Here is a 21,056-nt window from a genome sequence, read left to right on the forward strand (position 1 = left end):
CAAGCAAAAATGTTGATTATCGTCTTTCAAAGCAAAAGCAAAATTTTGTTTCGATTCAATACAACAATCAATAAAAATGAGAGTATACATACAAATATATATATATATATATATATATATATATATATATATATATATATATATATATATATATATATTCATATATATATTATATTTTTTATATATATATTACATATATATTTACACATACATATATATATATATATATATATATATATATATATATACATATATATACATATATATATATATATATATATATATATATATATATATATATTTATATGTTTATTACATATATATTTTTAAACACACACACATATATATTTACACACACACACACACACACACACACATATATATATATATATATATATATATATATATATATATATATATATATATATTCTAAGCCAGTGTACCATCCACATTAACTAGACACCAATTTTTAATGAACACATTTATATATGATGTAACGTCACCTATAAAACTCCTTAATATTCTTTCCATTTTCTTTCCTCTCAGACATGAAATGTGAAACTATCTTAGGACAAGATACTGAAGCCAGTTCCCCTTGATGCTGTGTTGAATGTGTGAATAATCGGATTAGTCTCGGGGCAACAGTGTGCTTTGAGTACCTAAAGGTTAAATCTGCTTTCCAATTCATGGCTATTTTATGCCATCCGCTGTTTAATCTGCGAGCAGACTATACATGGCTCATCAGCCGTGTTGGTTCATAAACAACTTATGAGTGGGTATACTGTACAGTACGTTAGCGTCAGTAATGCAACGGGTGTATATTTGTCGAGCTACCTCGATAAATTAAAGCGGCGTTGCCTTATAATTTATGCACATGGTGCCCAGCTTTCTCAAATTATTCAGATAAATCACTTTCCCTGCGGTAAAATCAATGTGTGGCGCACTCAGGCGTAAAATAAACACAGCTATCGCGCAACCTATGAAAACAGAGATTTGCCACTTAAGGCGTAATGTGTTTATAAACTATGAATGATGTACTTTATGGTGCAGTTTGTTTACTTGTGTAATTCATTATCTTTAAATGGAACTGGCGGAAGAGTTGCTACATGAGTCGCGTGAAGCCAACATACGAAACGAAACCAATCATGCGCAGGTTGCAGTATAAAAATAATGGCAAATATTTAGGAGTGAAACGAGCGATCCGGTGTTTTCACTCCCTTTTTTTCACGTTTACCAGGTTTATGCCAACCAAGTTTTCATGCTATGCATGAAGATAACAAGCAGCGGATGCGATTAGCACGTCGAATTCAAACTAAACCTTACCTTCTCAAATAACATATGGATATCATGGTAAACTTTTATTTTGAAGTCGAGCCCTCAGCTCATCACGAACGTTAACAACACTATATTGTTTTCAAATCAATTTCAATCGTTAATTATGCTAAGGAAGCTTTGAAAATACCTCATTAAAATGACATTGTATTGCCTGTTGCCCTGATGTTAGTTGCTAGCAGCGGCACGTATCACAAGATGCTAGCTAGCAGCACTCGAATTGCCCCATTACAGTAAGCTGACGAAAGCCGTAAAATTACATTTCAAAGATTGTTTAGTTGCCATTCCTACAGATCACTTTTTTAACAACAAAACTCAATGTATTTTTTTTAGCCAGCAAAAGTCACTTCTGTGGTTTTGACATCACTTTGTCTCATAAACCAAATGGGGAGCCCATCTAAAATCTCACGGATGTTTCAAGACGCAGTTTTAAGTTATTCCAAACCTCGGAAAAGAGGTTAGAATACATCTATTTATTTATTCACGTTTGAAACTGCAGTCGTCAAAGAACTTTGTGCCAACAGGAAGAGTGCAGTGTAACTCATAAGAGAAGCAGCAACAGATCGCATGAAATAAAGAAGGATGCCTTTGGCAGATTTTAAGTTTTATTACTTGCGCTTGCCCAAGGGAAGTAGTCTGTCTCAATGATATAAGGAAGAAAAGAGTTTACCCATCTGTACATGAACAATAAACAGTTTTACCTAACTGGAACTGAAACTTTTCAGCTCAATAGAATTGGTTAAAAACGCCGCTTATGTTAAGTTGTTTTTCCTCGAAAACGGAAATGCATTCTTGAGCCCAAATTTTCAGTGACCGAAAATGTGATGCATGCAAAGAATAAATCTTACTAAAGTGACACCTTTCTTGCTGTATTCATTTTATTTTGTCTTAATGATCATCTCCACATACGTCCTGTTAAAATTAACTGGCCAAAAATCTTTATTAGGATAATAACGTGGTTTTTCGATTGAATCCGTTTGTGGGAGATGTTGACTCATTTTATTATAAGAAAAAAATCTGTATGGGAGAAACATTGCATTTAAAAGGTTGTTCAACAACTACGAAATGTCAGCTTTTAGAGGAAATACACTGCGATGAAGAGGTCAGAAATTTCTAACAAGATTTTTTTGCACGATGAAAGGTCTTGTTTTGGAGAATTAAATGCTCGACCTTTACCACCTGGCACTGTTTTGTAACTGTGTCATAATACAGTCTCATTATTTGTTATATTATCATAAAGTTAACACAGCCAGGCTTGCATGCTTACAAAATGGTTGCTGCCAAACTTCCGCTCGAAAAAGTTATCGTAAACCAGAATGAAAGACTATACTCAATCAGACACGTTGTAGACCGGATTATAACTACGTATTATGACCATTTGTGGTGATTTTGGATGTTTCGGGCCAATCCTCCTTTGAAGGGGTTGTCTGTAGTGGGGATAGCGTAGGAGGCTTTACGAGCTACCGCACAGTGAGTAGCGATGAATTATTTGAGCCATATTTGGCCGTTTGTTCTGTTGAAGGTTTAAAAGGGGACAGAAGATGTGTCCAAAGTGTGAGGCGTCGTCGTGGCATCAGTCAGCCAGCCTCCTGCAACAAGAACAGCGGTGGGCTGAAGTGGGCGGAAAAGAAACAGTGATTTGCGCCTTTGCTGCAAAAATCACTCAACGTTTGAATATGATGTTGCAAGGCCTAACGTTCATTCCACTTATATAACATTTACTGCAATACTTGTGTATGCATAAGCAGAGGCTACTACTTTTCAAGAATACTCAATGACGTTGTGATGATACACTTTTTAGAAATGGGACTCCAGACACAGAAAACAAGCGAGATGAACCAATTTCGAACGTATTTTTATCACATTTTGGTCATTTAACATTAAAGGCATACTGTAGTTTATTTGTTTAGTCGATAATTATTTTGACAATTTTCTCTCTTTTTGAAGTATAGTTAATAGCTTTAAAATGCATTTTGACACTTGCTGTCGTCTGAAAATACATGACATTTGCTCAGAGCTCAGGTATCGTCTCACCCGTGTTTTGGGTTTGGTCATGTGACATTCACAAGCGGAACTGGTTAACTGGTTGTTAACAGGAAAACGTCGTAGAAAATAGCTAAGGTCAAATATCCCTTTAAACATCTAATGTCTTGGATTACATCGGTGGTTCTCATACGTTTTTCAGTGATGTATATATCCTCTGTGAAATTTTATTTTGTGAAATTTTATTTTCCAGCCAAGTACCCCCCAAAAAATAAATGATGAGCCCCTGGACCCTTTTGCTGCAAAGAAGTTGCTCGTCACATAAATTAGGAATGAGTTGTTTGATGTTCCATTTATTTTTTTCTCCATTTAAAAAGAAAAGGAACTATTTCTGTCACTGCATTAAAAATCATTTTAATAGATATGCTGATAGCTACAGAAACACACATAAGCCCTGGAGTGCCTTCACGTACCCACTGGAGTCTTCATAACCCCATTTGAGAACCACAGGTTTACATAAAGTAGCTTTAAAGAATTACACGTGTTCCCACTGAGGTAAAATTAGTAAAAAAAAAAAAAATTCTTTGCACTTCAAAACATCAAACCTAACAAATGTTACTCACAATTTGATAAAACAAGAATATATTGCAAATTTTGCCACATCCATACTTAGGTATGGGTAATTGGTTATGGATGTGGCATTGATTTTTACATCAATGTCATATGCTAGGACATATATGATTTTTCATACATAACACTTCAATATTGGGTGTACAAAAATGTAGCCCCAAAAGTAAAACTGCAACATAACAATTCCATTGCAAAATCAGATCTAAATCCCAACAAAAGCATGTATTCTCTATGCTTTAGTGCTACTCGCTAGTCAGGGCTAGTGTCAGTGTGAGTAAATACATAAAGCACGAGATTGATCACAAGCTTATGCTTGGTCAACAGCGATCAAAAAAAAAAAAAAAAAAACGACCACATGGAAAACATTTTTCACCACCGTGATTCACGCGCTACAGTTTGGCCGCCTGTTGCTCTGTGCCTCCCTATGGCATTTAACTCGCTGTGTATTAGTGTGGAGGAGGAAGGCTTCATTTATGCCAAGTTATGCAACCATCTTGGGAAATGCACGGCCAGGAGATGACTGTAGCAAAGCTGCGCAGATTTAGTTATAGCATAGGAAGCGGCGGCGCACCGGTCTCCCCGCAGTGGAAGAGCAAAGCATGCAGTGAGGCTTTCCCCTCGTTTTTTATTTTTTTTTTTTTTTTTTCCTCATACCACCTCCCCTCTGTGTGTGACATCTTTCCCAGGATGAAAGTGGGTTACAAGCTGCATCAGGTGCTGACAAAGGCAGATTTAAGGTAGTGAGGAAATAGCCTGTGGCGCTTACTCCACAATAACTGTTGCCTAAGCTGCTAAGCAAGAAAGCTCACGTCTGCATCTCACATGCATTCAACGCATGTTCCGTAAATGACACTTTGGAATTGGAAATACCTTTGACATTTGGACACCTGCGGAAACTGAAAATTGAACAAAGATTGAGATGCTTTCTGATGGTCTAGTTCAGTGACACTCAAATGGGGGTAGGTGAGATTTTAACATAGATTTTAACATTTAATAAAAGCATTGTAGTATTTTAACCATTTTTTGGTCATTTTCTTCCACATTATTCTCGCAATGTTATAACCAAGGGATGGTACGCGCTTGGTAGTGTGATAACCGAGTGGTCGTGGAACTTTGGCATGTTGGCGCCCTCAGGGTGAAATTTCAGCTCCCTACTGTCTTCTTTCAATGCTCGGTGTTTTCAGATTTCTTCAGTCTTGTATGAGAGCAGACTTGGTGTATGATTATTGTGTTGAATCAAAGAAAAAACATTTGCTTCTACTTTGGAGAAGATCAATATTTTGCAGAGCTCCTGACATTATGGAGCAAACTTGCAACCAAATTATGAAAAAAAAAATACAATGTCAATTTGAATATAAATGTCCTATTTTTTCTTTTTTTTCATTATCACCGTATCACCATTTCAAAAGATTTTAGCATGAAAATGTTTGGTAAATGTTAAACCAGAACATGAATTTCCTCCAAATCTGATTGAACAATTAAGAAAATGGCTGCGATTAATCCATAATCAAAATAATCATTAATAGCTGCTCTAAACCCAACATTTTATTCGACCAATGTATGTTATTTTCCCCCCTCCTTGGCACGATTTAAGTCTCTTCTCATACCTTACGTCAGTCAGCGCTGGTCTATGCAGAACATAAAAAGAAAAAAAGGCATCTAAGTTGAAAAGAAAGCTGTGCGGGGTTCTGCCGGTGCCCTGGCTTAAATGCTTTCCAGAAAGTCTTTGGAATCTCAAATTGAGCAGTCTCATGGAGGTTCGCTCAGACACTTGACCACGACTCCACAGGTCAATCCGGGAGGATGATAGAGGCTAACACTCCTCTATATATCAGGTATTGCCAAGTGAGTGGGCCGAATTGTCCAAGTTGAGAAACTCATCCTCCCCTCTACTACTGCCTGCAGAGAATTCAGCCCTATGACACAATAAGTTTGTTTTGTACCAGTTTGTTGAGCCTGCCAGCATCCTCTGCCTTGATGTCACCTCCCACGCACGCACATAACTGTACACCGGCCGCAATGCATTGGAAAATAGTGCAAGGCAGTCTGCTGCAAATATTGGATGACCTGGACCTCCTTGGGCTGCTTTGTGCTGTTACTTGAGATTTATTTATTCAGTTATTCATTTTGTATTATTTTGGACAACTTCCCTACAAATCAACAGAAAGATTTATGTCGTCGGCCTCTTGCGCTGTTGTGAAATCTGCTTTAGGCTTATTCTGTTCTCCAATGAATGTGGCTGTTTATTTCGCTGTGATTACATTAGTGGAATCTTATTCGCTAAGCGTGGGGAAGTTCAAGTATTGATTGGTAATTACCTTGTATTGAGATGAAAATCAAAATAGTTCTTCAGTCCCAATAGGGCGATTATGTGTAAATGGAGTTCTTCAACTGACTACAACATAGATTAGTATTCCATTTGGTTATGGAAATGCGCTGTTTGTCTAATGGAAGCTCTTCAGTTTACTTCAACATAGTGCCATCTAACCAAAATGCCTAAGTGTGAATGAAGCTCCTCAAGCCTTTTTTTTTACAAAGTTGTTTGGCATCTATATGCCACAAGATGCAGAAAAAAATAATTTGGGGGTCTAAATCAGTGGTTCTCAATATTTTTTAAATTATGTTCCCATCTGTAATACGTTTTAAGACAAGTACCCGCTCACCAACAACATAACATATTTCAAGAATAAGTTGGTTGATGTTCCAATTAACGTGGTCTTAATTCCTTTCGTCGCATTAAAAAGCATTAAATTAGATTAGAATTAAAACAGTGATGTGCCGTCCATGTCTGATTTAATATACTAAGGAACTAGATTTTCACTGTCGCTCATGACGATATGAACCCACAAAAATACTTAATGAAATAAAGCCGAATAACATTTTATAAGGACGTGCCTACAACACAATTTAGCTATAATTTGCTTAATGTTCCAATTAATTTGTTCCTAATTCAAAAAGAAACATGTCCTGCCCTTGTCATGGCTGTACAAAGCGTTACATGATCTGATAGCTGCATAACCCTGTTAAAATCTCAGGCGCTTCCATTTGAGAAGAACGGACCTAAACTAAATTACAGCGTAAACGACATGATCTCAAAATTAATCTTCTCACTCATTAAATGTACGAGCATGTATCGCTGTCTGTTTTAATTTGACCCAATTAGTCACCTTAGCAACCAACTGATGTTGTTCACACTTATACAGGAGCGTGGCATCAATGAACTTCTGGATGGAAAGGAGCACTTGTTGCCATTCCGTTTAACATGAAACCACAAGCAGCCTAAATATGAAATATCTAGTGCAGAATAACGAGCAGGTAGCGATACAAAGTATCGGTATTGAGCAGATACCCTTCCTCACAAGGTATTTTATTTTTTAGAAGTTTTAGGATTCATATCTCAAAATCACAGATAAAAAGAATTGGATTGTAGTATCTGTTGTTGTATTTTAGAAGAGGCAAATTTTGTGTATCCAAAGTAATTGTAGTATCTTGCTCTTGGTATCAGTGATTACGACGAGTACACTCAAGTTTTTGATCAAATCTGATGCCAGAGTGCTCCCTGTCAAGCGATGGTCTCCACATTTCAAATTCTCAAAAATGACTGACCAATGCACACTGCTATGCTCAAGTAATTTGTCACACTGTGCACAGCATGCGTCCTTAGCCTTTTGTCTATGGCTGGGGATCCACGCTAAACAACCTTGAAAATCCTGTAACGGAACCTAAGGTTTTTCAGCAGCGGTTGCCATGACAACTGCGAAATTTATTTCTGGCTCCTTTCAAATGGTGTGTGAGATCAGAGATCCCTAGCATTATGTAAGACGGAGTGCACAGTTCTACACTGGGGTTTCCTGCTGCAGAGGAAAGAAGTAATTAATGAGCTCAGGGTGCAGGTAAAACGGTGGGAAGTTGAAAATAGCTCATTTGCCTTTACTACCCACATTGTAAGCACTCTACGATGTGTTTCGTTTCAATTTCCTCCTCCTGATTCTTAAAGTAGCTTCAAGATTGATTATAGGTCCGCAACTAATGATTATTTTAATAATCGATTAATCCGTTGATTATTCGACGTAGGGCTGAAACGAGTCCTCAAGAAATTTGAGTACGCTGTGCAAAAAAAAATTGAGGCATTTTTTTCATGCCCTTGACGCCTGCTATCATTTTCAAAAAGACAGTGTGGAAAATGCATTAGCAATTCTTGATGATTTTGTCACTTGTTTGGTCCATAACATGTCAGAAAATAGGCAAAAATAATGGTAATCATGTGTCAAAATAAGTATATGTTTGTAAATGTTTTATTACAAGTCAACATAATCATCAGTCAGTTTCGTGGAGGACTAATGAAATCTGTCAATATCAACTGTGGAGAGGCTGAAATCGTGAGAATTTGGACCATTTTAGGTTATCGGTTAATCAGTTGTCAGAAAACAACGTTTGCCTAGTTTGATTATTTGTTGATTAATCGTTGTGCCTCTGCATAATTTAATAATGACACGGGTAAAGTGTGTAGAAGGTGTTTTATGATTTGTGGCTTTTTGTCTCGAAAAATATCACTCGTGATGATACTGTACAAATTCCGCCTATTGTCTTTTTCTCTGACAATATAGCAGCAAAGGAATGAATAATATGTGCTATTCCTCTGACAACTACTGTACAGACGTAAAAGACCCATTTTTACTGGGCAAGCCGTTTATGAGGTCATATATTCAAATCACCGGATGGATTTTCTTAAAATGTGACTGTCGTGCGAACATTGGTTGTTACATACCAAAATTTGTGGGCCAGATGGCTTTGGCTTCTCAACATGTCTTAGTCGCTTGCAAATACTCCAACTTGAGGTCGGTTAGGTGGTGGCGGTCGCCTTAAATGAGATAGGATATCACTCACCGGTTGCGTTCTTTCTCTCTTATACTTTGAAACAGACCAGACGTTTACACCTTGGTCCCGGCGCGGAAAGTTCAATGAAGCCAGACAACGCCCCCTGGCCAGGAACATGAAGGGCTTATCGAGCAGCCGCTCCCAACACCAGATCCCTTTACCCCACGGCCTTGACTACGACCCCCACGTGCACGACCTCCACGCACGCCATGGCTCCGACTCCCGCCACACCTCCTATCTGCTCAGCCCGACGGAGAGCTGCCCTATGGACTTCCAACATCGCTATTCGCCGCGGAGCTCCATCCACTCGGATTGCATGATGATGTCCCCGGGTCCCATGCCTCCCGTCGCCGTGCCCGACCACATCTCCAGCAGCACCTTCCCCCGAATGCACTACAGCTCCCAGTATTACGATTCCGCAACGCGGGACGACTGCGTCGCCATCACCGCCTCCGCCACCTCGCCGGCGGTCGCCGCCGCCGCGGCCGCGGCCGCCGCCTCCTCGCACCACGCCGGCACCAAGAGCAATCGCCTCCCCGCCAATCTTCTGGATCAATTTGAAAAGCAAATGCCGCTACACCGGGACGGTTTCCACACGTTACAGTACCAGCGCACATCCACCACCGCCGAGCAACGCAGCGAGAGTCCCGGCCGCATCAGACACCTTGTTCATTCCGTCCAGAAGCTCTTCACAAAATCCCACTCCCTGGAGGGATCATCCAAGATGAATGGCACAAAAGGCGACATTATAACAAGCGGAGGATCCGGGAGCTACCATCATCACGGCCATCAGTCAAACAAGCACGGGAGCAAGAGGAGCAAGAGCAAAGAGCGCAAGCACCGATCCGGCGGCTGGTGGAGCTCGGACGACAATCTGGACAGCGACAGCACTTACCGTACCCCCAGCGTGATGTCGCGACACCACGGGGAACACATCGCCCATTGTTACCCGGATTCCATACACGGACACCACTTTGGGGAGCTGTCGCTCAAGGCCTCCAAGAGTAACAACGACGTCAAGTGCGTAGCCTGTGACAATATGGCCATGGCGCCCGAAGGCAAATTCATGAAGAGGAGCTCCTGGTCTACGCTGACGGTTAGCCAGGCTAAGGAGGCCTATCGAAAGTCATCGCTCAACCTAGAGAAAACCATGATGCACGCAGACCTTAAGCCTTCGCGGACATGCCACTATCTACAGGTGAGTGAGATTGCACAATGCGCAAAGACAAAGATTACGCAATCACAAGCGGTTTCTTATAAGTGAAGGAAGATTGCCTCGAGGCAGAGTAATGCGGGTAAGGTAAAAGTTGTTCGGATGTATTGATAAACTCAGTCAATATTGCGTTTTTTTTTCTTTCCCCCAATCGCAGGAACATGTATTTGATATTTTTTTTCTTATTAAGTGTTTGGCTAAAAGAGGGTCTAAAAGTGGCTGGTGCTAAATGAATCAAGTACCATTTTACACAACAATTTTATCTTGTTAACACTATATCTTTAAAAGTCTTTCTGAATACAGTCATTGGTTCGAATCTTTTGTGTTCTATTTCTTAGTTGTTCCACAACTTGAAACCTTGAATATCCACATGGACTGCTTCCTGAGATACAGTACTTAATTGCCTAAAGCAATCAATTGCTTTCGAACCTCATTATCGAAAGCACCTAAAGAAATCAATTATTTTACCTACTTAAGTACTAAAACAGTGCTTATTTATGACAAAGCCCCCATACTATAAATAAGATCATTTACCAAAATTATATAAGAAATAGTATCCTCTTTAATCTTAACAAAAGAAAAAAGCAATTTAAATCAACTTTCAACAGGCGGTAACTTTTTCATAGGGTTCGTTTATCCAGGTTACACTTTAGTCTGAAACAGAAAAAAAAACTTAAAGCTCAACAAAGTGCCTAAAAAAATAGGCCAATGCGTATTTAAAGGAGAAACCTTTCGACCAACTATAGATCAGGACCTGGGATTGAATGTAAAAATATGTTTTTAGAACCGAATGAGTTGGTGATGAAGCAAAGATGCTTTCTGGATTCCCCAATGTTATTTATTATTCATTCACTACATCCATTTGAATGAGATCACAACACAGGATTCCCTTTTGTGTAGACACCACTGGGCGCTATTGTGTTTTTACAGCACAATTGGGTCAATCATCACCACAGTGATACCGAGAACAAAGCCGTAGTCTACCTCGGCTTAAAAGCGAGACACTTTGGTCTAGTCGGTCACGGATTTATTGTGGTGCGCAAAAAGTAATGATACCATCGTCTGTATCGTTTGATGTTACCAATCATAGGGCCTAAAAAAGCAAAAAAAAGAGGGCTCTGACTCTCCCTTTCGTGTTCACCTATTGAATATTTTTTTTACAGCTTATCACCCTGCAAATAATTACATAATGCCGTAACTAGAGTATTTTCTACTTCCTAGTGAGCTGGATCACGAAAAATGTTGCCGCTACAAGATACCGAATTTGTCTGCCCACAGTGTTTGCTGCCAACATATAAGTAAACAATTTTTCAGAATCTAAGGCTAGGAGAAGATAAGCTATTGACAAAAGTAAATGTACTCAGCAATCAATTGTTCCTGTCTGCCATCAGAAAGCGAAAGACGTTTGAATATCTGCATGCACATCCAGCTGAAGACTCCCAAGGAGCAGATGCTGAAGGGCTGTCAATACAGCAGCTCTCTGACTGGCATTTAACAAGCTTATGAGTCAGCTGGCAGACTCCTTCCACCTGCCACCTGCTCACATTCAACCTGCTCTCATGAGAATTCCTTATGATGTCACACATCAAGTAATGCACAGTCATTAATACGGATATAATTTGCATGCGCATATGAGACGATTGACTTCGGAACATTTACCCGTCAATGGCGCCCGAATAAGCAACATACACTGTATTTTTAATTATTAGTTATCGATCTAGATGTAATAAATATTTAACATATGAAATATAAGATACAATATATATAAATCGATTAAAAATATAAGTACTGTATATTATAGACAGTAATCTCTCATTTTTCCTGCTTAATGGGGACTGGAACCCCCATGCGATAAGTGAAAAACTGCGAAGTAGCGTTACCACCCACGTGAAAGCATGTGTGAGTGTCCTACAAGACACGTGATTGGCTCCCGGTGCGACCATCAACCAATGAGGGCAGTTGTTGTAATCAGTTGTTGACGGTCTCAGTAATTAAACACACATGCAGTCAGATAGACGCAAGGGAAAGGAGGAGAGGAGAGAGGCTTCACCGGAGCGTTGTAAATCTCTTCCCTAGATTTCTTTTGTAATAAATTGGAATTTCGGGTGTAAACTGTGATACTTATCATGTTTGGTCAGCTACAGGCTTCACTTTAATTCGACATCCGGGCGCTGCTAATATAACCGCGGCTCTCAGTGAGACCACAGCCAAATTGAATAGAAACAAAAAGGACAACAGTACAGTTACTGTATAAGGCTTAATAGTCTAAGATTTAAGTAAATATGCAGTAGTTTGACATCCGAGGAGTGTCCAGGGCAAGTGCATTTATAGTTGCCTTGTCTGTCTGGCGTGCAGGAAACCTTTACGGCACATCTCTCCGCTGTTTTACATATTAGAATTAGACAGAAACAGGATATTAATTGTACTTGTATAAACATTTGTGGTTGCACAATGAAACTAAGGATTGCCCCACACCGAGTGAGAATTGAACACGACTAAACTCTTGGATAGTGTGTGAGCTTTTGCTGCTAGCTTTTAAATTGGTCAACCATTGGCAACTAATTTTGCTGTGATTGGAAATTTGAACCTGCCGACAAAAACGCCAGGGTTCAGAAATCTTATTGTGCACTTGTTTAGTTCAGTCCATTTGGTTGGGTTGCCTATTGTGTGTTTTTTTTTTTTTTTTAATTCTGATGAGTTTGAGTGTGCCATATACTGTTTTCAAGTCATTAAAAAGATACTAAAAAATATTTATGCAGTGACCATAAATGTGTTGGTTGCCAATAAACCTTGGGCTCAGCAGCTTAAAAAACATGTAGACTACTAAGTATAATTTTACAATAATGACTGTGACATGCATGTTTTTATGACCCTAATCAGGTTTTGAACATTAACATTGCCAACCTGTAAAGGATGCTCCGATTCAGTTTGGTTTTTCTTTTTTCTATTTTTCTTTGTTATGCACAATTGTTTTAAATAGAGGCCTGTGGAACACCTGCTGGCAAGGAATAACACAAACAATCTTTACATGTTGTATACATAGACCCTGCAAGGAATTAAACCCAACACCAGAACTCATGGGGTTAACCATAAAATTTGATTATAGCGGGCCATTCTAACAGCATTTTACGAATGTCTACAAATGATTTTGTATGAGCAAAAAAAAAAAAAAAATCTTTGCAGTGATATTGCATGGAAATTGCCAATAATAGATCTTTTCATTGAGACGGTTACATATATTGGTTGGACTTATGGTATAAAAAATAAGGTACATTTTTATGTATAGTTAGAATTAAAATAATCTGAAATGTTCAGCAAGATTCAGCAAACTCAAATGCAAATGAATTAACTGGAGCTTCAGTTCTTTGGGGGGGCAGACATTTCCCTTCTGTTTTGTGCTATTTAATGTACTGCAAAGTGCATTATTCCATTTGGAGAAATTCAAGTAGACTGGAAGTAATTCCCACAGGGGCCGCACAAAGAATGGGCTGTGCATAAGTTAAATGTTCTCTTTATGGCTAAAGAAGCAAGAGCTTATGCAGCTCATGTCTGAAACGGTCTTCACACTCATTGGGCTAATTTGGCCGCATTGTACTTGTAAATATCGCTTGTTTGCCAAGCCTGTGGTTCATTTTTGCACAAATAAACTGGCTAAAAAATGGGATTCATAGAGGCATATCCTTGGCCACCAGGTACCTCAAGACGAGTGGGGAGGATATCCCGGCGAGAAGGATGACGAGATCCCATGTCGACGAATGAGGAGCAGTAGCTATGTCAAAGCTATGGGCGAGGTGGACGATGACAGCGGCGATTCTGAAAGCCCCAAGACCTCCCCGCAGAAAGGCATTCGGCCGGATGCTCTGGTTCTCAAGTCAGCCATGCAGAGACCCCATTTCAACTCCCATAGGTAGGTCCGGTCCAATAAACTATGTTCTCCCGAGACCCAGCCTATTCATTTGTGTCAATTGTTGTGTCCATTTTGTCTCAGTCGAGACCCTAAGGAGGTTATGTCTGTCAAAAATTCATATATTCGCCAATGACTCAAAACTAATCTCCATGAGCCGTAATGCATTATAAAATTATTTGAAGTCGGAAAGCCGGACTTGTACTTTTCAAATTAAGAGCAAATGAACTGGAACATGAAGCAACTCGTGGACTCCTGCCCGTTTTGTTCAATGTAACATTACAACTATTCCAGTTGTCACAAATATGCAATTTTCCCTCGCCGCTTTGTGCTTCACTTTTTGCAGCGTCAGCGCTTTGCAGTTTTTTCGCGAAAAATTCTCTGTATATGTACTTTTATCATTTATCTTATCGCTGCGTTGTGTTACAGTGCTTTGCATGGGGCAGTTTTCCTCTAAACAATCCAGAAACATCACTAATGATGTTACAGTTACACAAACATTCTTCAGGGGATGCCCAATAAAATATGCCTGGAATCTAACGAGAAAGTGACTTTGAGTCACTCCAAATGGTTTGCCAATGCGGACCCCTTTGAGATATGTAGCAACCTAGCTCAGCGCTAACAGGCAGCCTACCAATGGTGTTTTCATATAATTTGGACACAAATGAATATGAGTCTCAAGAGTGTATGACAGTTTCACACGTTTGTTCCTTTTGTTGTAGTGACCTAGTTCTTACCAACAATTCAAAAAAAAATCATCCAACAACAACCATAGACTGCCAAGTCAAATCCTTTGCTGATAGTGCCGGCCATTTTTTTCATACACTATTCCTGAAATCTCATTCGATTTATGCAAATGTAATTTTGCTGATTATGCTTGTTTTCCCATTTTTTCAGTCGTGAAAATATTATCAATTCATTCATAGACTACCTACAAACTATACAATTCTACACATCCCACCCGTTCTTATTCCTGCGTATGTTTTTATTCTTCATGTTGCTCTCCGTGACTGTTCAGGCAGTGTGAAACAAAGCCAAAATGTGAGAAGGCAGGGAGGCGTCATGCATCTGCCATCCTTTAGCCGCTCGCTTCTATTTTCGTTGGTGCTGTCACAGCAGGGTTCTGATTACTCCTACTTTGGTTGAAACATAGTTCTTTTGTAGAGTTTGAGAGCAAGCTCGTCATGCCATAAGATTGGAGGAAAATCCACATATTCTATACTTAAAAAATAATATAGAATCAATCCACCATAGCATACACAAATTCATTAAAATTTAAAATTCCACATATTTGGGATGCTTTTATCTGGAAAAAGCTTGGTTTATGCTTGACGCGTGAATGCTCCACGCGAAAAGAGCGAAATCTGTCCGGCACATGTTTTGCAGCACTTTATACTCGGTGTGGCTTCCCCTCGCAGTAAGCTGATATTCTCCCATACCATAGGTGGCAGTAAATGGAGTGTACAGCATAAAAACAACAACACTAATCTAAAACAGGTAGAGAATCCTCATAGATTCAAACACTCCAAATTATTCCATGTTTTTTTTTTTTTCCTCATCTCTCCCACTGTGTGTGGATGCCAGGAGTTGTTTACAGTATTTAGGTCACGGTAGTCCTTTTTGGCCTATTCATAAAGGCATTTGTATCAGCAAATTTCCATAAGCAATATTTTGTCCGCCATGTTGTCCGTGTACGTGCGGTATCGCAATGCTTAACCATGCAGATACAATTTTTGCGCCAAATTCAAACTTTCAGCAAACAATGTCAAAATCGGTACCAGGACATGTAGACATCATAAACAGGATTTTACACTTAAAAATGGTTGAACTTGGGCAGTAGATGAGGTTCTGTGAAGAAGCCACAAACCTTTCAGTAGATTATGGAGCGATAAATAGTCCCTGCGTGTTCTTATCTGTCCCTTTTCCTCCTTCTCATTTAGCCCAGGCTACCGCTTGCAAACCATGAGAGAAATGCGGGCCCACCCGAGTGTTACGCTGGATCCTGCCACCACCTTCCATCCGCCGCCCTTCCGCTCTCGCAACCAGAGTTACATGCGCGCTGTCAGCACCCTCAGTCAGGCTAGCTGCGTCAGCCAGGTGAGCGGCAAACGTGCAAGTTATCCAAAAGCAACACATGTATTCATTCTTACCATGTTATTGATTGTATTTTCCCAAAGGCTACAGAATGTGCCAGTCTTTTTGGAGGTCGACAGATATTTGCATTCTGTAGACTGCTAGAAAAAAAAAAAAGCCAGCTATTGGTTTACCAATTTGAACTACCGTAATTCCTCAAATATAGAACACAATTTTACCCCAAAAATGAGGGCTAAAAGTATGGGTGTGTCTTATAAACAATAACTTAAAGATTAGATGGAATGAGCTAGAGGAGGCAGTCAGTTGGCTGCATTAGTTGCAGCTAACAAGCTGATTGTGGTTGTTACTGCATGATTTTCAATAAAATAAGCAAGCAGACTGAACCAGCGGCCGATTCCATTATTGTTCAAACACAGGAATATTACAGTAGCTTTCCAGAAGAAAGTGATTCTTGTCGCAGAGCGGGTTAGAGACCGCGAGGCTGCCTCCACTTTTCAGCAAACGGGCTAACGGCCCTTGTATGTCCACTTAAGAGGGGAGCCCGTAGCCGACCAAACAGGATAACGAGAAAGTAGGGTTTACGTTTATTTCAACAGTACTCTGAAAATCTTTCCAGCGCTCCCTCAAATGCTCCTGCCATTGCAGAGACAACCTCTCTCATTGATCGCCCACTCACTCATCTGCAAGCTCCACACAACAGGAGGCAGGCACCATACTTACTTACATACTAGAATTTACAAACATATATAAGAAAATAGGAAGAGATTACAAGGATGAGATTTATTCTATTTAGCTATAGTTTTTACAATGTGACCAAACTGTTGGTGCATCCTACAGGGCAACAGTGAATACCAGAATTTGAACCTAAAATTAAGGGCGCGTCCTATATTTGGGGAATTACGCTAACTTCTCTGTGAATGACATGTTCACACACCACACAAAGATATAATATACAATCATTGAATGTGAATTTATTTAGCGTTTTAAAGCAAATCTGCATGTCTTGACAAGGGAGCTGATATGTAATTCACTTGTCATCATGGCCTACCACTGACTTAGTTTACTAATATGCAAATTAGCAGATTGCTACTTACGCGTCAAGATGAGCGGCTAGGCACAGGGGCTGTGAGACAAAGCATCATAATTAACCACACATCAACATTTCCAGGTATTTCCCCTTTTCATACGCCGCTATCAGTTGCGCGAGTCGGTTCTGGAGCTCCTTTGGACCCTGGCGGTCGCTACAGTAAAATGATTTGTGAAGTGGAGAACAAGTAAGAAGAGGAAAATGCATTTTTGTCCAAAATCGATACCAATCAGCTTACATTTTTCCTTCACTGAAGAGGGACTGTTTAAATGCACGTTCATCATCAATATACTATTGGACAAGCTAATCTACTACGAGTTGCTTTATTATTATTTTTTTGTGGCAATATAAACAGTCCTGCTCCTACTTTTGGGAGGGTCTTACGGAACATGCGAAATGCTGTGCTATAGAAAGCTAACATGTCTTATCTTTCCTCTGTTTTGATTTTGACTTTCATGCAGTTTAAGTTGGTTGGGAATTGACAGTGGCATGTCCTTACGCTAACACTCCTTCATATTTGCTGTGCAAAGGGGAAGAATCAAAGTGAGAAAGAGAAAGGAAGAGGAAAAATTAAGGACTGCTATTCCTGTTTTTGTCTCTCAGGTGAGTGAGACTGAGATCAATGGCCAGTTTGAGTCAGTTTGCGAGTCCGTTTTTAGCGAAGTAGAATCCCAGGCTATGGAGGCCTTGGACCTGCCGGGTTCGTTCCGCACTCGAAGCCACAGTTACCTCCGTGCAATACAGGCTGGTTATTCCCAAGATGACGACTGCTTGCCTTCAATGACATCCTCCACTGTCACTTCAACTCTCAGATCCACAACAGGTAAAACGATAACCCGCTAAATGAGAGAGGGCCTAGACCACATATTCTCATGCATCCTATACATGAGCACAAACTTGACATACCTACATATGTACAGTGGGGAACCCTTGAATTTCTGAGATGCCAAGCTGATTTTCCTTACGAGTTTTTGGTTTTTTCATCGATGGTTTTGACGGATTTGTTAGTTTGCACGCTCCATGCATCGCTAGGTTGGTTATGTTTTTTTGTTTTGTTTTTTGTTTTTTAATCAATCAATCAAATTTTATTTGTATAGCCCTGAATCACCGAAGTCTCAAAGGGCTTCACGGATGAAAAGAGGTCATGTCGAGACTTTTTTCCAAAAAAGAAGTCATACAGAGACATCTTTTTACACACGACGGCATCCCCTGTCAAAGCTCCCAGAAGGGGAAGGCAAAACTCAAAAACCCCAATTTGGGGAAAATCAGAAACCTTCACAAGGGACCAGAAGCGACAAACAGGCAAAAAAACAGGGGCGGGAGGGGCGCATACACTCACACAGCCACATTACATGGCATGTCTACAAGGTAAAGGCCCTGAGCATGTGAAAGTGTGTTTTATGTATAGACTATGTGTGGAAAGGGCTGAACACGGGCATGGGCCAAGGGTCAGGGAGTGCTCTAATGCACCTGTACATTCATTTCTGCTCCTGTGATTGGCGGTCTAAAAATTAGAACCCTATCATACCGTTAAGGTAAGTCAACAAACGCTAGAGAAAACACACATACTGTATATGCTGGTTGCACAAATAAACTGACATAAGCTATGGTAAAGCTTCTGATTTGCCATTGGCTATTTGTGGTATTGCTGTATTATGTTACATGAAATGTCTGAAGAGCGCCGTCAGGATGGATTTATGTACGTAGCGATCGCAGGAGTGGTTAATCTGATTCGAGGGGGATATCCAATTGAAGTCAAAGCTGGAGATTTGTTTCAGAATTTCAGTGTGATTTCACAGCTCTATGTGACATATGTGACACGGTATCTGCAATATCAATCTGAACGTTTCTTTATGCAAGCAGAAATTTAGCAGCACTTCCCTCACCAAATGCAGTTGGTGTCTGCTGTAAAGAGTAAAGCTATGAACCCTATTGAAATATTTTTCTTTAAATACTGTATGTGCACTGATGCTCACTGTACCCTGCTTTTTTGTACTTTACTTTTCTGTCCGTTTAACTCATTCACTGCCGGGTAAGAAATTCAAAGATTTGTTTTTTTTCTGGCTTGGCGGTGAGTGAGCTAAGATGGAAACCGATGTGGGTTTTTGTTTTCCTGTTGGATTTGGACTATTTATTTTTATTTTATATAAGGTATACTTGTTTTGCGCAGAAGGAAAATTATGTAAGGTTAATCAATAAAAACTGAATCAAAATGTGATTTTTTTTGGGGGGGGGGGGCTTTTCCGATTTAATTATAATTCAATAATTTTTGCCGTGACAGCATGCGCACAACCTTACCTGCGGGGGGCGTGACTTAGCCTCGTTGACAGCAGTCTTTCCTTCCATTCAACGGGCCTCATTTTCTAGGTGGGACGGGGACAAATCTAACTCGAAATTTTCAAGTCAAAACTGATAACAGGTCTTTCAATCCTGAGATTTACTCAGATTGGTCACAAGAAAAAAAACTCGCATTGAATAGGAGATGAATGGAAGGAAAGACAGCTGTCAACAAGGCTGCGTCATGTCTCCCGCCCCCTCTTGGCAAATAACGGCTGTGCGAATGTTGTCTCGACAAATATTTACCCCGAATTGTTAAGCTTTTTGGAACAGAACCATAGAAACAAAAGAAAGCACATTTTGAAGCAGTTTTTGATTGATAAATCACATATAAATTGTCTTCTGAGCACCACAGGTACTCTTTAAATCTGCCAACGTCAATTTCATTTCCATCTACAATTTCTTCTCTGTGACAGAAGCACTGAGGATAGATGAGTGCTCTCCAATCCCACCGTCTTATTTGCTGAACTTGAAAAAGACCAAACGATAAAATTTTGAAGGATTCAATAGGGAATAGCGACCAGTAAAATAACGTTACCCTTATTGGTTGGGCCCAAAACGGATTCCTTCCGTGAAGTTTTTCACGGTAGCAAACGAGCAGACCTAGTTTATGCCTGGATTGCATCCCCCTGTGACGATAGTGGGAGGGGATTTCATGCGGGCAGATGGGCAGCAAACCCCCTCTCCATTTGAGCAACCATCTCTTGAAGGATAACCAGGGAACAGAAAAGAACAACTGGAGGCATCAGTGATGATTGTTGCAGGTATTTTGTTAATGCTGAAGCATACATATATCTATGTATATGTGTTTGCACTGCCTTCTCAGTGAATAAAATAGCGATTCGCTTTTAGAACTATAAGGAGCTGATAAAATAACTTATCTTCAGTAAACAACTCACAAAAAGTCTGACTGAATGCTGACTTTTGTTAGTTGTTTGCAATAGCGCTATAAAGTGTGCGTAGGCATACGTACTGTATTTAAAAGGTGTATACTTCCCAAAATTGTAAATGTTTTCATTTTGCAATCATAGAATCGCCACTGTCTCAGATGTCTCATATGTGAACGTCTTTTTTTTTTTTTTTCTTCTTCCCATGGAGGTGCGGTTTCTTGTTAAAAGCAGGGAGTGGCAAATTATACTTTTTGGCATTGAGTCTGTCAGCTGGCTTTGACTGTGGGATTGCAGCTCTCCCTTGTGTAGCCTTCAAATTGGGATTAGGGGGAGGAGTGTTCAAATTAGTCACCTTGGACCTAATATGTTCAATAGGGTTCATAACTGTTTCTTGGTCCAGTGGTTTGTGGATCTATCACTCTCTTAACATCTTTTGCTTTGCACTAAATGGCACAAAACCAAAACGTTTTCCGATGAACCAATTCTCAAACAATCCAGTGCTGATTTGATGATGATTGATGTGTTTGATTCTACTCTTTTCTGTGCTGTGCAGTAAAAAAGATGGAAAGAAGCTTGCTATTCATGACTGAGAAGGCAGTGTAAAACATTGTGAAAAGCCTACAGTATGTGAGTTAAGCCACACGACTGTCCTGATTCATTTTCAGAAAAAAAATGGCATCACCAAAATTTAGGTGAATTTATTTCAAC

At 39.8% G+C, this 21,056-nt stretch overlaps 1 protein-coding gene across 3 annotated transcripts in view; it reads left to right on the plus strand.

Moving 5' to 3' along the window:
• dlgap2b (discs, large (Drosophila) homolog-associated protein 2b) overlaps positions 1-21,056 on the plus strand; it is a 62,153-nt gene that overhangs the window by 18,563 nt on the left and 22,534 nt on the right. For all 3 annotated transcript variants that reach the window (XM_088402755.1, XM_088402757.1, XM_088402756.1), the window contains 4 exons: positions 8,868-10,021; positions 13,729-13,943; positions 15,881-16,037; positions 17,725-17,944. In XM_088402755.1, coding sequence (XP_088258881.1) covers positions 8,868-10,021; positions 13,729-13,943; positions 15,881-16,037; positions 17,725-17,944 — 1,746 coding nt within the window. The remainder of the gene's footprint in view (positions 1-8,867; positions 10,022-13,728; positions 13,944-15,880; positions 16,038-17,724; positions 17,945-21,056) is intronic.

Source organism: Hippichthys cyanospilos, chromosome 20 (genome assembly GCF_059441005.1).
Source record: "Hippichthys cyanospilos isolate Australia breed blue-spotted pipefish chromosome 20, RoL_Hcya_1.0, whole genome shotgun sequence".
In the NCBI taxonomy this organism is placed as follows: Eukaryota; Metazoa; Chordata; class Actinopteri; order Syngnathiformes; family Syngnathidae; genus Hippichthys; species Hippichthys cyanospilos.